Source organism: Trachypithecus francoisi, unplaced genomic scaffold, assembly GCF_009764315.1.
Source record: "Trachypithecus francoisi isolate TF-2019V2 unplaced genomic scaffold, Tfra_2.0 Lachesis_group20, whole genome shotgun sequence".
NCBI classification, from domain to species: domain Eukaryota; kingdom Metazoa; phylum Chordata; class Mammalia; order Primates; family Cercopithecidae; genus Trachypithecus; species Trachypithecus francoisi.
The window spans coordinates 12,755,132-12,771,633 of record NW_022681466.1 but is presented as its reverse complement, the minus strand read 5'-3'; the positions used below and the strand labels follow the sequence as shown (position 1 = coordinate 12,771,633).

Below are 16,502 nucleotides of genomic sequence, written 5' to 3'. Positions count from 1 at the left end.
CCCCATCTCTACTAAAAAAAATACAAAAAACTAGCCGGGCGAGGTGGCAGGCGCCTGTAGTCCCAGCTATTCAGGAGGCTGAGGCAGGAGAATGGTGTAAACCCGGGAGGCGGAGCTTGCAGTGAGCCGAAATCTGGCCACTGCACTCCAGCCTGGGCGACAGAGCAAGACTCCGTATCAAAAAAAAAAAAGAGAAAGAGCTGGGGTGTCCCATTCTCAGGGCAGGGGTCAGAGCTGCATCCCTGGGGTGCCCTGAGCTTGGGGGTCATGATAACCTTCACCCTGCATGCAGCCCAGGTCCACACCTAGAAGTCTTGTGGCCTTGAGCACACTGCGTTGCCTCTCTGAGCCTCAGTTTCCCCATCTATAAAATGGAGAGGGTAACACTGACAGATTGCTATTGGGCCCTAAATCAAACAGCGGCTTAAATACCAGAGGCTTGCTCAATGGGTGGTGGGCAGGCAGCTGGGCTACGGCGTCACCCCCCATCTCCACGGTGCCCCCACCTCCCCATGGTGCCCCCCAGCCCCTCCACGGCCTCCATCCCCGGGGTCCAGGTCTCATTTGTTCCTCAGTGAATGCTACAGAACTTTTGTAGGCCCACCAGCAGGAGTGGGGCTGCCAGGCAGTGAGCTAGGGGGTGCTGGGAGGGCCCGAGGGGAGGCAGGGTGCATCCTGCAGGGTCCCTGTGAGGACCTGGGTTGAGGGTGGGTTTGAGCAGAGGCTGACATGGTCTCACTTTCTGGTTGCTGGGTGGGAACAGACCATGGGGAGGCCAGGGCAGAAGTGAGGAGAACATTATGATTCCGGAGAGAGGTGAGATAACCTGGATCGCGGTGGAGACACAGACACTGGGGAGAGGTGGTCCAAGCTGTGGATATCTGAACATGGACTCAACAGAATTTCCTGACAGATTGGCTGAGGGGTGTGACTGAAAGGGAGAGGTCAAGGATGGTTCCATAGCAGCAGCAGGAGCTCCAGTCATTGCATCTGCATTCCAGGCAACAGGAAGGAAAAGGAGGGAAGGTAAAAGACTATGGAAAAGCTTTCAGCTGGGGCCGGGCACGGTGGCTCACGCCTGTAATTCCAACACTTGGGGAAGCCAAGGCCAGGGAGTCTCGAGCCCAGGAGTCTGAGACCAGCCTGGCCAACATGGCGAAACCTTGTCTCTACAACAAACACAAAAATTAGCCGTGTGCACTTGTGGTCCCAGGTATGATTGTACCCCAGCCTGGGTGACAGAGTGAGACTCTGATGCAAAAAAAGGAAAAGAAAGGAAAAGAAAAGGAAAAGAAAGGGAAGGAGAAAGGGAAGGGGAAGGAAAGGGGAAGAGAAAGGAGAAAGGAAAGGAGGAGGGGAAGGGGAAGGAGAAAGGAAGGGGAAGGGAAGGGGAGGAGAAGGGAAGGGGAAGGAGAAGGAGAAGGGGGAGGGGGAGGGGAAGGAGAAGGGGGAGGGGGAGGGGAAGGAGAAGGGGGAGGGGAAGAGGGAGGGGGAGGGGAAAAGAAAGCAGGAGGGGAAGGGAAAGGAGAAAGGGAAGAGGAAGGGGAAGGGAAGGGGGAGGGGAAGGGGAAGGGTCTTTTAGAAAGTCATGAAGTCTTCCCAGCCCTTCTGCTTATGTTGCTCAGGTTGTAGTCACAGGACCATGCCCGGTGCACTCGAGGATGGGGAGGTGATTGCCAGCTGGGAACGGCACAGTCAACAATGACAGAGATGCCTCCTGGTGGGGAAAGCAGAGGATGGATGCTGGTCAGCCATCACTCCAGGCAGTGGGAAGGTGCTCAGAGGCCCAGGAAGTCAACTCTGGTGGGCGCTGGCTGTGCAGCCGGTGCTGGTGCCCTGAACACGGCAGAGGGTCAGGCCAGGCCTCACTCAAAGGAAGCAGGGAGATAGGAGCGGGGCTGTGGGCTTTTCTCGAGAGCTGCCAGGCAGCCATTGCCATGCTGTGCCCCCAACTCTGGCACTGGGCAGCTCCTGAGGCCCAGGGAGGAGCGTGACCTGCCCATGGTTCCACCATCATCGAATGCAAGTCAGAGTCAGACCAATGCTGTGACTCCAGGACAGTGCCATGTCCACTCCTGGGGCTCAAAAAAGCATGATAGGGATTTGGGGGACAGGGGCGTTCACTTCTGCCCTCCAACAGGCTGATGGGGAGGGTCTGGTTTCTCCGCTCAGCCTGTGCTGAGACGGTGCTGGGGAGAGGCAGGCAGGAGCCCTGGCCCCCTCCAGGTGTTCGCCAGCCCAGGCTCTGTCCTGTCCAGGCGTGTCCTGTCCACCTGCCTCCTCTAGGGACCATGGGGCAGGCTTGGAGCACTGAGCTCGGGGCCCTGAGTGCTCCAGAGGGACAGCTTCCTCACACCACGTACCTGCGCTGAGCTCAAGTCGCTCCTGTTCCTGACCCCCAATTCAGATATCCCTTTGCAGCCCCCCCCACCACCCAAGCAGCTGCTGTGCAAGGACAGAGGCCACCAGGGCACTGGGGACACGTGGCACAGGCCAGAGAGCTCCTGAGGTCTGGGAGGGTGCTGTGTCGGGTCCCAGATGGACAAGCTCTAGTATGCCCAGTCTCAGGGTCTGAGGGACCCACTGGTTCTAAAATTCTCTCAGGAGAAGAGAGCCCTTCACAGCCCCCTTCATCATAGGCTGTGTGGCCTCAGCCTGGCCAGCCCTGAGACCCTTCCAGCTTGCGGATCCCCCTCCTACTTCCCGACCCTGACTCTCCCAGAGTGGACTGGCCAGCTCTGGGTCTGGTCTGCAGGCAGGAGCCCTGCCCAGGCGGCCCCTGTGGCCGGCCCTCCTCTCCCCGACTCCATGCACATCTGTAAACAGCCTGCACACCCGGGGCCTTTGCCTCTGCATCCTCTGCCCAGGCGTCCTCTGTGCCATCTGCTGCACCCGGGTGTGCTCTCTGGGCCCCTCTGCAGGTGCCTCCTCTGCTCCTTTGGGAAAGCCCCACCTGTCTTGAGGTCCCCCCACACCTATGCTTCCCAGCACCTTGGAGACCCCAGAACCACTGAACAAAGAGCATCGGGGTCCTGAGCTGCCACACGAGGGACCCCAAGGTGGCAGGTTCACAACAGCACAGGCGTCCTCCTGCAGCTCCCAGGGCTGGGAGCTGAAACCAAGGTGTCCACAGGGCCCTGCTGCCCCCAGAGGCTCTGAGCAGAGTCCCCCCACCTTTCCAGCTCCTCCTGGTTCCCATGCTTCTCGGCTTGTGGCCCCATCACTCTGGCCTCTGCCTCTGTCTCATGTGAGTTTCTCCTCTTCCATCCCTTATAAGGACGAGGGTTGTTGGGCTTAGGGACCCCGGGATGATCTGGGATGACCTCATCTCCAGAGAGCCTCTCCATGACAGCCACAAAGACCCTTGCTCCGATTCTGAGATTCTGGTTGGACATCACATATTGGGAGCCGCCATTCCACCCGCTACACAAAGAAACCCCTTTCATCCAGAACACCTTTCCCTGCCTGACCAGCCCTTTGCAGCACTCACCCCTCCTAACAAACTTGGTTCTGTTCCTTTATGCTACCCCACTGCCCTAGGCTGGGATCCCCGGAGCAGGCCCAGCTCTGTTCACTGCTCCCCCAGCCTCCTGCTATTTCCCACACGCAGCCACGGTACAGGGCAGCTCATCCAACGATCTCCCCAACCGCAGCCTCCAGGGATGTACACCCTGCCTCAGGGGCTCCTCCTGGGTCCTGGCTGGTGGAGGGCACAGCCATCAGGGAAGGCCCTCAGCTGCAGGATGGGGCCATGCCACGGAGACTAGGCCCTCTGAGGCAGTGTGGCCGGCTCAGATGTCAGCAGCTCCAGAAATAAGGCTGGGGCAGATGGTGCCTGGTGATGCAAGGGGACTATGGGGGCCACAGGGGACTCTGCTCGCCTGGACCTATCGTGGAGGCCAGGGAGGGAGATGGACTCAAAGGGTGGAAGGGCCCAGAGAAGGCACGTTTGCAGAGCAGTGGCCGCATTTCCAGAGCTGAGGAGCCCAGCAGGAATCCCCTCTGGCCCTGGGGCCACCGCCCTTGGGGCCGGGGGATGCTACAGGGGAAGGCAGAGGGCAGAGAGACCAGGAAAAGCGAGGTGCCCGCCTGCAAGTCCCCAAGGACGGGACCAAGCCCGGGCCCCTTGGCCAGTGCGGCTGCTTGGTGGGGCAGGCAGGAAGGGGCCAAGGACAGCGCCAAGGGGGAGCAGGTGAGGGACTCTGGCGGCATCTGGTGGGACATCTGGTGGGAACTAGGGCACGCTTCTCCCTGCCCACGCTTTAATCAAGGACATTCCTGTAGTTCTTGGACAAGTGTCACACATTACATGGGTGTCGTGAGCTGGGCTCCATGAGAGCGTACAGGCGGCTCAGGCATCCAAGGGTGGCCGGGGGCAGCGAGAGAGCAGCAAGGCCTCAAACCCCGGCCAGGATGTGCGGTGTGAGTTTCCCCAGCTGCAGGAACAAGGTCCCCAGACGGGGAGCTTCACACAACAGAAACCACCTTGCAGTTCCCGAGGCCAGAGCCCATCGGGGTGGCTCCCTGATGCCATGAGCCAGGACTGTCCTGGGCCGCCCCCTCTTCCGCAGGCTGAGGCCGTCCTTGGCATCTGTTGGCTGCAGCCGCCTCGCCCAACCTCTGCCCACATGTCCACTCGGGCCCTCCCTGTGTGCCTGTTGGTGTCTGGCTCTGCCCTTTCTACTGTGGGGCAGCTGTCATCGAGGATAGGGCCCACCACACCAACACGGCCTCATCGTAACTAAGTATAGTCGGCAGTGATCCTATTTCCCAATAAGGTCCCATTCTGAGGTCCTGGACTTCAACATGTGAATTTGGGGGGCCACAACTCTACCCTGGCATGCAGAGAGAGAAGGTGGGCGTGGAGCCCCTCAGCGGGAAGTCCCTTGGGAAGTCGCCGGCCCCCTTGGTGGGGCAGTTGGGATGTGGGTGTGGGGGTCCTGGGAACAGGGAGTCTACCTACCGAGGCTCTGCCAACAGCTATGTCTAAATTCCTCATGGAAAATACCCTGTGGCCCTCCTCATCCTGGAGCGAGTGACGGGCTGGAGGGTGTCTGAGCCAGGCTGGTGCCGGGGAGCAGATGTGGGGAGCCCACCTCAGCCCCCATTCCTGTTCCCTGCCTCCCAGGAAAGGGTAAGAGTGGGCAGAGCCGGCCCTCCTGGGTTCTCCTTGGGTCCCAGAGCCCCCTGGGGAGGGGAGGCTGGACCCCCAACACTGGCCAGACAGCTGCAGGTCTCTCAGGGCTGACACAGAACAGCTGGGCTTTGCCAGGTGTCCCCCAGCCTGACGCGCGGCCTGGCGGGGCGGGGCGGTCTCCGGGCCTCCCAGGATTCTCAGCTGCGCAGTCTCTCCAGTCCCCAAACCTGGGTGGTGGGCACCAGGGTACTGGACGGTCAGTCTGTGGAGCTGGGGCTGCAGCTGCTGGTGTTTCTAGCAAGTGTCTTTTGGCTGCAGGGAGAGGCCTCTGGAGGCCAGGGGTAACCCAGCCGGAAAGCCTCAAAGGCTCCCCCATTCCCGCCCCGCACAGAATCCACCGGCTCCCCATGGTTCCTCCAGGCCCTCTTCAGACATGACAGGCAGTGCCTGGGTGCCCAGCCTGCTCAGCACACCCTGGGCCTCAGCCCCACCCAAGCCTTGGCCCGGCATGGGAGTCACCAAGGGAACACACACAGGCGTGATCGAGGAGAGAAGCCCTGGGGCAGCGGCTTCTGGAGCTCTGGCCAAGGATGGGCTCTGAAGTGCACCCCTGCCCGTCCCAGAGCACCAGGCCAGGGGCAGGGTGGGGGCACAGCCCGAAGCCCCCTGTGAAGTCTGTCCCTCTTTCTGGAGCCTCAGCTGCCCTCCAACGCGGCCCTCGGTGGGAGCCCAGCTGGCCCCAGTGTGGCCATGAGGATGTGGGCGGGCCCTGGTAGACTCCACTGTGTCAGGTGACATGGTGGCGCTCCGGCTGCAGGCTGTACCCCAGCTGCCGCGTTAAGAAGGGCTGTGGATCTAAATAAAATCCAGTCCCTCTGCTGGACATGTTGTCAGTCAGTTTTATGGCTCTGGGGTTATAGAAATGGGGAAGAGACCCCCAGGAGGCAGGGTGGACTGGGCAAGAGGCCACCAGGTGGGGCCCTCCCCTCCCTCCATGGGATACCACCCTGGGGGATTCTAAAGGTGGGGAGTCCACTGAGAAAAGGAGATGGGAACCAGAGTTCCTAGACAATGCGGCACCTGAGTCCGGGTGAACTTTTAACTCCTGCCTGCTGGGGTGGAAAGCCCAGGCCCCATCTGAGGCTCCCCCTGCACCCCAAGCCCACGGGGGCCCCAGTTTGGATTCCGAGAGGCCATCCTGGCCTCTGCTTATGCCCCCAGCTTGGAAGTTGGCAAACCAGGTGGGAGAGCGTAGGACTGCCCAGTAAGCAGCACTCAGGAAGGAAGGGCCAATCCTCACTGGGGCTCCTACACAGGACCTCCCAGAAACTGCACGGCAGACACCAGGGTTAAACGGGCTTCAAGCCTGCAAGGTGGCTCATGCCTGTTAATCCCAGCACTTTGGGAGGCCAAGGTGGGTGGATCACTTGAGGTGAGGAGTTCGAGACCAGCTTGGCCAACATGGTGAAACCCCGTCTCTACTAAAAACCCCACAAAATTAGCCAGGCGCGGTGGCAGGTGCGTGTGATCCCAGCTACTCGGGAGGCTGAGGCAGGAGAATCGCTTGAACCCAGAAAGCAGAGGTTGCAGTGAGCCAAGATCACACCACTGCACTCCGGCCTGAGTGATAGAGTGAGACTGTCTCAAAAACAAAACAAAACAAAACAAAACAAACATACCAGGCTTCAGCTGTCCAGGGCACCTGGGTCGTGCGGCTCTGTGGGCCAAGCTCTGCCCACCCTGGTGCTCCTGAGCCCACCCACCTCCCCCAGGCATTCTTTGCTGAAGCAGGCCAGGGCTTGTGGGGGATTCCACCGCAGCTGGGGCCCTCATTTCTTCGGTGGGAGTTGCGGTGGGGCAGAGGGTGCCCGCGTACCTGATGTGGGAGGAGGAGCCTCACCACAGACGCGCAGCGGATGCAGCACACCCTTGCTCTCAGAGGCTGAGGTTCCCAGAGGCCGCAGAGGTCCGAGCCAGCCCTCCAGCCCTCTTCCCAAACGGTGCCCAGGGCTGTCATCCCCTCTGACCTAATGGAAAGCTGCTGCCCTTGAACGTTTGCAGTGGGAGCCCCGGAGTGGGCTCAGAGAGGTCTATAGCATGCCTGGGTGACACAGCCTTGGTGCTCAGGAAGCCACGCACGGCTCCCGTGGGACAGTGATAGCCCATCAGTTCTGGCGGTCACACTGCGTGTGGGCATTACGGCTGGAACGTGCTGTTTGGAAGATGGCCATGGTGCTTCCTTTCTCCTCCAGTCCTCCTGCTCACACTTCATCCCAAAGCATTTAGGCTGGGCAGGGTTGCGGGCAGCCCAGGGTGGGGTGCAGGAGCCCGAGGGAGGTGGGGGTGAGGGAGTTACAAACCAGGAAGGGGGAGCGCCAGGAGGAACCCCGGGCAGAAGGAACCCCGGGCAGGAGGAACCCCGGGCAGGAGGAACCCCGGGCCGGGATCTGTACAGGTATTTGGAGGTGCTGGTGCGAAGCCTCAATGCACGTAGCCAGATGCAGAGTCAGAGAGCTAGAGGTGGATGTGTGGTGCACACACACATGTGTGCAACACCACCCACATATACACCAGGCACACACGTGCAATACACCATCCACCCACACAGGCACCACACACACGTGCAACACATCACCCACCCACACACGCACCACACACATGCGTGCAACACACCATCCACCCACACACGCACCACACACACGTGCAACACACCACCCACCCACACACGCACCACACACATGCGTGCAACACACCATCCACCACACACGCACCACACACACGTGCAACACACCACCCACCAACCCACACGTGTGCAACACACTATCCACCACACACAGCACACACATGCGTGCAACACACCACCCACACATGCCCCACACACAAATGTGCAACACACCACCCACACACCACATACACATGCATGCAACACACCATCCATGCACACAGGCACCTCACACACGTGAAACACACCACCCACCCACACACGCACCACACACATGCGTGCAACACACCATCCACCCACACACGCACCACACACACGTGCAACACACCACCCACCCACACACGCACCACACACATGCGTGCAACACACCATCCACCCACACACGCACCACACACACGTGCAACACACCACCCACCAACCCACACGTGTGCAACACACTATCCACCCACACACAGCACACACATGCGTGCAACACACCACCCACACATGCCCCACACACAAACGTGCAACACACCACCCACACACCACATACACATGCATGCAACACACCATCCATGCACACAGGCACCTCACACACGTGCAACACACCACCCACCACACACGCACCACACACACGTGCAACACACCACCCACCCACACAGCACACACGTGTGCAACACACTATCCACCCACACACACCACGTGTTTAACACACCACTCACACAAGCACCACACACATGCATGCAACACACCATCCACACACACTACACACACGTGTGCAACACACCACCCACACGCAACACACCACCCACCCAGACACGCACCACACACACGTGCAACACACCATCACCCACACACACACAACACACCATCCATCCACACACGCACTACACACATATGTGCAACACACCATCCACTCACACACGCACCATACACACACGCATACAACACACCATCCACCCACACATGCACCACACACAGGCACCATGGACACACACACACATGCACCACACAATCATACATGGCCATACACACCACACACTATACATAGATGCACACTATATATACACATCCCACACATGCCACACACACACACACGCACAGATCCATGCACCATACACATACACCATGGACATAACAGACCCCCCACACACCACACACACATCATACACAGCCCCCCATCTCTTCTTGCTCTGTCCAGAGGGAACCCAGGCGCCACAAGCACACCCAGCATGCAGATCTCGGCCACTAACTCCCCTTCCCCTTAGAAGGTTCCCTCTCCCAGAAACCAGGGCTCCTGGGGAAATGGCGAGCCCAGCCTGGGCAGGAAAAGCAGAAGAACATCCCTCGGAGCCAGGAAGCAAGAATGCTGGGGCACATCAGGGACACATGGGAGGACCCAGCGGCCAGCCGACGGGGCTCCCACAAGGTCGAGCCTGCGACAACCTGAGCACCTCAATAGCGAGTCAGGGGCCCCGACCCACAGAGGAAGGTAGGAACCCTGAGCCCATATTGCTGGAGGCTGACTGAAAGCCCACTAAGGCCCAGGATACTCAGTGTGGAAGACGCCCCAGTCCCCACAAAGCACTCAGCAGGTCCACAGAACGGGTAGCTGCAGCGGAGAAGCCTAGCCCAGCAAGCGACAGGAAGCTCAGGAGCCCTGGGTCCCACAGCCACTGTGCACCACAGGTGGGACGCAGTGTCCAAAAGGCACTTCTGTGACAGGGATACATGGCCTGAATCTCAGCGTGAGCGTGGCCGGCAGCATTGTGGCCCCCTAAGGTGTGCACCCCTCATCCCGGAACCCGTGAATATGTGACCTCCCTTGGCAAAAGGGACTTTGTGGATGTGATTAAGGTTAGACCTTGAGATGGGAGATGATCCCAGACTCTCCAGATGGGCTCCATTTAATCACACGAAACCTTGGAGTTGGAAAACCTTCCTCAGCTGGGCCGGAGATGGGGCAGGAGGGCTGGCTCCTCTCCACGGGGAAGGCAGGGAAAGGGACTGTGAGCCAGGGAACAGGAGGCCTTCAGAAGCTGGGGATGGCTTCAGGGGACAGCCAGCAAGAAAACAGGCACCTTGGTCCTGCCACCCTAAGGAGCTGGACTCAGCCAACGACCAAAGAGCAGGAAGCAGGCTCTCGCCCGGAGCTTCCAGAAGGCAGGCAGCCTGCCGACACCTTGACCTGTGCTGGACTTCTGACCTCCAGAGCCCAGGCGTAACGAATTTGTGTTGTTGGAGCTGCTTAGTTTGTGGTAATTTGTTTAATGAAAAACTACTGCAATGAGCAGACATCAAACCCACATCGAAGGACACAGGGTTGGTTATCGAGCACCGAAATTCCTCAGAACAAAGAGCTAAATAGGAAAATGAGCAAAAATGAGTAAGCATTTCACGGAAGAGAAATGGACAATAAAAATGTGAATAAATAATTCACCTATTTTGTAACAAGAACAAGTTAGAGCCACAAAGAGATTCCATTTCATTCACCGGACTGGCCAAACTGACAATAACCAAATGTTGGAGTAGAGGCCCGCAAGCGAAGCCCTGAGGCCGCACTGGGCCAGCTGCTGTTTTTGTAAATAAAGTTTTATTGGAATACAGAGACGCCCACTTGTTTACACACTGTCTCTGGCTGCTTCTGATCTGCAATGGCAGAACTGGATATCTGTGAGATCATTTGGCTTTGCGAGAGACCATTTGGCCCGCAAAGCAAAAAATATTTACTATCTGACTCTTAATAGAAAGTCTGCCAACCTTTGCTGTAAACCAGGAAGAGCTCTTATAGCTACTTTGAAGAGCAATTTGGCAAGATCTAGTGAAGTAATTTAGGTACGCATACGCTTGACTCTGCCATTCCACTTGTAGGTTATTTACCCGAGAGAGACTCGAACAAACACACATTCAGGACACAAGTCTGTTCACCGCATCGCTGTCTCTAAGGCAAGTGACTGGACACAACTCAGGTGCCCTCAGCAGGAGAACGGATGTGGATCTGGGCTAGTTAAGTAACGGAGTTCCACAGAGCAGCAAGACTGAGACTCAGAGCACATGCAACATGATGGCAATTCTTGTAAACAAAGTTGAATTGGCCGGGCGCAGTGGCTCATGCCTGTAATCCCAGCTCTCAGGGAGGCAGAGGCGGGAGGACAGCTTGAGCCCAGGAGTTGGAGACCTGCCTGGGCAATACAGCGAGACCCTGTTCTCTACAAAAAGGAAAAAAAAAAAAGACAAAAAAAGAAATTTAAGTGTAACAAAGCTGAACGAAAAAGAAAGTTACAGAAGAGCACACAGATGTAATTCAATTCTTACAACAGTCCAAAATGCAAAGGTGCCCCGTCCCAATACACTACTGAACTAGTCAGGCTACAGCTTTGGGTTCATGAAACAGTCCAAAATCGTGGTGAGCCCAAGGAGCGGGTTTGTCACTCCCTCCTGGAGCAGCTGGGAGGAGGTAGTCATGGATGGGCATGGCGGTTTGGCTCCACGAGTTGTCCAGGGATCCAGGATCCTTCTAGCTAGGTGCTCCACTCTGCCACGGTATCACCCTTGTCTGCACTGTCCGAGATGGCTTCCGACCATCATGTCTAGGTTCCAAACAGCATGATGAAGAAGCGGCAGACTCCCTCCTAAGAAATGACCTAGAAGTTTCTCCTGTCATTTGTTTCTTATTGTTCAGAACTTGGTCACACAGCCAGCCCTACCTGCAAGGGACACTGGCAAGGGTTTTTTTTTTTTTTTGAGACGGAGTCTCACTCTGTCATCCGGGCTGGAGTGCAGTGGCCGGATCTCAGCTCACTGCAAGCTCCGCCTCCCGGGTTTACGCCATTCTCCTGCCTCAGCCTCCCGAGTACCTGGGACTACAGGCGCCCACCACCTCGCCCGGCTAGTTTTTTTTGTATTTTTTAGTAGAGACGGGGTTTCACCATGTTAGCCAGGATGGTCTCGATCTCCTGTCCTCGTGATCCGCCCGTCTCGGCCTCCCAAAGTGCTGGGATTACAGGCTTGAGCCACCGCGCCCGGCCCTTTTTTTTTTTTTTTTTTTTTTTTTTTTTTGAGATGAAGTCTTGCCCTGTTGCCCAGGCTGGAGTGCAATGGCACGATCTCGGCTCATTGTAACCTCCGCCTCCCAGGTTCAAGCGATTCTCCTGGCTCAGCCTCCCGAGTACTTGGGATTACAGGTGCACGCCACCACACCCAGCTAATTTTTTGTATCTTTAGGAGAGATGAGGTATCACCATGTTGGCCAGGCTGGCCTCAAATTCCTAACCTCGTGATCTGCCTGCCTCAGCCTCTCAAAGTGCTGAGATTACAAGTGTGAGCCACCACGCCCGGCTGGAAGTGTATTCTTTTTTTTTTTTTTTGAGACGGAGTCTTGCTCTATAGCCCAGGCTGGAGTGCAGTGGCTGGATCTCAGCTCACTGCAAGCTCCGCCTCCCAGGTTCACGCCATTCTCCTGCCTCAGCCTCCCGAGTAGCTGGGACTACAGGCGCCCGCCACCTTGCCCGGCTAGTTTTTTGTATTTTTTAGTAGAGACGAGGTTTCCCCGTGTTAGCCAAGATGGTCTCGATCTCCTGACCTCGTGATCCACCCGTCTTGGCCTCCCAAAGTGCTGGGATTACAGGCTTGAGCCACCGCGCCCGGCTGGAAGTGTATTCTTTATGCTAAGCAGTCATACATGCAACATGCAGGCCAACCCCTATTAATTTGGAAAATGGAATAAATGAATATTGAGACAAATAGCTAGGCGCAGTGGCTCACGCCTGTAATCCCAGCACTTTGGGAGGCCGAGGTGAGCAGACTGCTTGAGCCCAGGAGTTTGAGACCAGCCTGGGCAAAATGACAAAATCCCATCCCTACAAAAAACGTAAAAGTTAGCTGGGCATGGTGGCACACACCTGTAGTTTCAGCTACTGAGGGCCTGAAGTGGGAGGATCACTTTAGCCCAGGAGGCAGAGGCTCAAGCAAGCAGAGATTGCGCCACTGCACTCCACTCCAGACTGGGCGACAGAGTGAGACCCTGTCTCAAAAAACAAAAAAAAAGAGAGAGACAAATAGTCCTCCCTATAATTGTTTAGGGATATATCCATATATGGTAAACCTTTAAAGTAATGAGTTGATAAAATCTGGACCGTGATGATAGCAGTGAAGAGGGGAAGAAGGTGGAATTGGGGAGGAACTGAAAGTGAGGATCTAAGTCTCTGGTAATATTTTGTTCTTAAAGCTGAGTAGCGAGCGGGTCCATGGTATTTGTTATTTGTGAAAACACACATTTCAGTTTGCCAGCCTACCTTGCATGCATAACATTTTATGAAAATTACATAATAAAAAGGAGGTTATGGAATGTGTGTGTCATTTCATTTATATAAAAGTAAATGGGCTGGGCGTAGTGGCTCACGCCTGTAATCCCAGCACTTCGGGAGGCCAAGGTGGGCGGATCATCTGAGGTCGCGAGTTCAAGACCAGCCTGGGCACCGTGGTGAAACCCCGTCTCTACTAAAAATACAAAATTAGCCAGGCATGGTAGTGGGCGCCTGTAATTCCAGCTACTTGGGAGGCTGAGGCATGAGAATAGTCTGAACCCGGGAGGTGAAGGTTGCAGTGAGCCGAGATTGCACCACTGCACTCTGGGCGACAGAGCAAGACTCTGACTCAAAAAAAAAAAAAAAAAAAAAAGACTGCAGGCATTTGTGATTTTGCCTGTGTATTTAGTCTTTACCCAGGCATTTCCTCCTGTTCTTCTCCTGAGGATGGGGCACAGCCTTACCTGATGGCTGTACTGTCAGTGCCTGAGGAACTGGCCTCTGTTCTAAGACACCTGGTCCTGCAGGTGCTGCAGACACGGCCTCCTTTCCTCTGCCGTCCTCCCCCAGCAGCCTGGAATCACTTGCTCCTTTCCAGCCCTCCGCTCTACGCGCTCAGTCAGCAGACTCTGAGTGAGCAGCTAGGTGCCAGGAATCCACAGATCTATCAGTACCCTTCTCTGCTCTCTCCTCTCCCCGGTCTCCATTTCTACCTGAGGAATTCTCATTTGTCCTTCAAGCTCCAGCCTAGAAGCCACCTCCTTCGGGAAGTCCTCCTGGGCTTCCCTGGAAACGTAAGCCTCCATCTCTCCTGTCCCCTACCGGAATGTCCCTTGCTCTTTTCGTATGAGAAGGTGAAGTTCTCCACTGCCACTGCTCTGGGCGCAGCTCTGAAGCGCACCGCCTCCACTTAGAGCTGTGTGACCTTAGCGGAGTGGCCGAGCCTCTCTGTGCCTAGCGTTTCATTCCTACCTCGTAGGTGCTAATTTCTCAGAACAGGCTAATTTTCGGCTCAGGCAGTCAGGGCCCCCGCCCTCGTGCCCTGGCGCCAAGCACTCGCCCCAAAATCGTTCCTGGGGATAAAGGTCTAAAAGGAACCCTTAAACCTGCTCCTCCCCGGAGGGCACAGCGCCTCCCCTTCTCTCCAGCCCGCGACTGCCCATCCAAACCGAGGCCTCGCGGGGCGAGTCCCTTGTTCTCCAGTTCGTTGAACTGGGACCCTGAGAACCGATCGGCAGCACCAGCTCCGCGAACCCGACAGCTGCGCGGTCCTCTGATCACCTCCCCCAGCCCAGTTTCCGCCCGGCCTTCCGGGCCCGCCTTTCATTGGCTCGCGTCCCACCAAGCCCCACCCCCCGGTCGTCACTTCCGGGCAACGGAGCCCGCAGAAGGCGGAAGTGTGAGCGCCGCGGAGGCGGCTGAGTTGAGCTGATGTGGCCCTAGCTGGCTCCGCGGCTCCTCCGAGTCTGGGCTCGGAGATTCACACGCGGCCCGTGAGACCGAGGGAGGGACGCATGGCCCTGAGGCGGCCGCGGGGCTTGGCGGGGTCTGGAGGTTGACCTCCTCCGCGCAGCTGGTCTTCGAGGCTGCCTCCTCCAGGCAGCCTCCGGGGCCCGCGCCCGCGCCTGCTCAGGCTCCCGTGCGCCTGCCCATCCCCGCCCCACCGGTGTCCCGGACGTTGGGATCTGTGACCGTGGCCTCGAGCTGGGCTTCCAAAACCGGCCGCAGCCCGGCGACCCCCGAGGCCTCTCGCCCCGGGTCCCTAGACCTCTCACTATGACCGCGGCCGCCGCCTCCAACTGGGGGCTGATCACGAACATCGTGAACAGCATCGTAGGGGTCAGTGTCCTCACCATGCCCTTCTGCTTCAAACAGGTGAGTCCGGTGGGCCCGGAGGTCACCGCCCTCGCCTCCCCCGCAGAGGGGGCGTCTGGCGGGGTCGTCCTGGTTAAAGTTCCCGCCGGGGCAGGGCTTCGCTGGGCGGGTGCAGGCGGCCGCGGGCGGGGCGACCCTAGGAGTCCCGGCGCAGTTCCCGCAGAGAATCCGTGGATGAGAAGCGCACGGCGTTGGCCCTGGTGGCCCGTGTCAGCCCAGGCCGGAAAGTTCGCCACAGTCAGAAACTCGATACCGAAGCAAAGTGTAACAAAGCAAAATGATCCTCCAGAATCGGAAGGGAACTGCAGGACTCTGTGTTTTTACATTTTATCCTGTTTTTAAAAACTCTGACCCAACTCCACCTGTTTTCAGAAGCACACAACTCACCCCTCCCAGGCTTCGACACTAGATAGGGGCCTTGGTTGCAAGGTGATTAGAAACATCCACCAGGTTGTACACCTAAGATCTGCGTTTCACAACAATTGCACATTTGGCTGGCACACCTGTAATCCCAGCACTTTGGGAGACTGAGGCGGGTGGATCATCTGAGGTCAGGAGTTCGAGACCAGCCTGACCAACATTGTGAAACCCCGTCTCTATTAAAAATACAAAAATGAGCCGGGGGTGGTGGCACATGCCTGTAATCCCAGCTACTCTGGAAGCTGAGACAGGAGAATCGCTTGAACCCGGGAGGCGGAGGTTGCAGTGAACTGAAGGTTGCAGTGAGCCGAGATCACTCCATTGCACTCCAGCCTGAGTGACAGAGCGAGACTCCGTCTCAAACAAAAAAAAAACTGCACATTTGACCTAATGTGTGCAAATGTTACCACAGTTGAAAAAGATCTCATATACAAAAAGTTTAGCGCCATTCCAGCTTTGAATAACATATCAAAGAAAATGGCCATTTCTAAGTGTCATCTGTTTAATCCACAGTAAACAAACATTTAGTGCTTTGGAAAAGAAATGCTGACTGAAACGTTACCAAGTAGGTAGAAAAATGAAAACAAGATGTATATATTTTTTTTTTTTTGAGACGGAGTCTTGCTCTGTCGCCCAGGCTGGAGTGCAGTGGCCGGATCTCAGCTCACTGCAAGCTCCGCCTCCCGGGTTCACGCCATTCTCCTGCCTCAGCCTCCCGAGTAGCTGGGACCACAGGCGCCCGCCACCTCGCCTGGCTAGTTTTTTGTATTTTTTAGTAGAGACGGGGTTTCACGGTGTTAGCCAGGATGGTCTCGATCTCCTGACCTCATGATCCGCCCGTCTCGGCCTCCCAAAGTGATGGGATTACAGGCTTGAGCCACCGCGCCTGGCCCAAGATGTATATTTTGAAACAAAATGGCACCAGTAGTTTAATTTTAGATTAGCAAACACTGTTTTTTTCATATTTATTATCTTTGGGATAAAAATATCCAAAAAATGTTTTCAGCCTGGGCAACATAAGACCCTGTCTCTATACAAACATTTAAAAGTTAGCTGGACACAG

The 16,502-nt window shown here is 56.8% G+C and overlaps 1 protein-coding gene, 1 long non-coding RNA gene and 1 pseudogene across 4 annotated transcripts in view; 2 read left to right on the top strand and 1 right to left on the bottom strand.

Annotated features, from left to right (window-relative positions):
- Positions 1–1,117: 1,117 nt before the first annotated feature.
- Positions 1,118–4,322, top strand: LOC117066473 (annotated as a pseudogene).
- Positions 4,323–10,090: 5,768 nt separating this feature from the next.
- Positions 10,091–14,433, bottom strand: LOC117066819. Its single transcript, XR_004430513.1, has 2 exons — positions 14,314–14,433; positions 10,091–11,047 (listed from the first exon to the last, which is right to left on the bottom strand). It is a non-coding gene; the product is annotated as an uncharacterized LOC117066819 (long non-coding RNA).
- A 78-nt stretch (positions 14,434–14,511) lies between these two features.
- The window catches only part of SLC38A10 (solute carrier family 38 member 10), a 51,827-nt gene continuing 49,836 nt past the window's right edge, over positions 14,512–16,502 (top strand). For 2 of the 3 annotated variants that reach the window (XM_033182581.1, XM_033182580.1), the window contains exon 1: positions 14,538–15,019. Coding sequence is in view for 2 of the 3 variants with exons in the window: in XM_033182580.1 (XP_033038471.1) it covers positions 14,921–15,019 (99 nt within the window). In the remaining variant the exon portion in view is untranslated. Of the gene's footprint in view, positions 15,020–16,502 lie in introns of all 3 variants that reach the window. The other variant, XM_033182579.1, reaches the window with a different exon arrangement.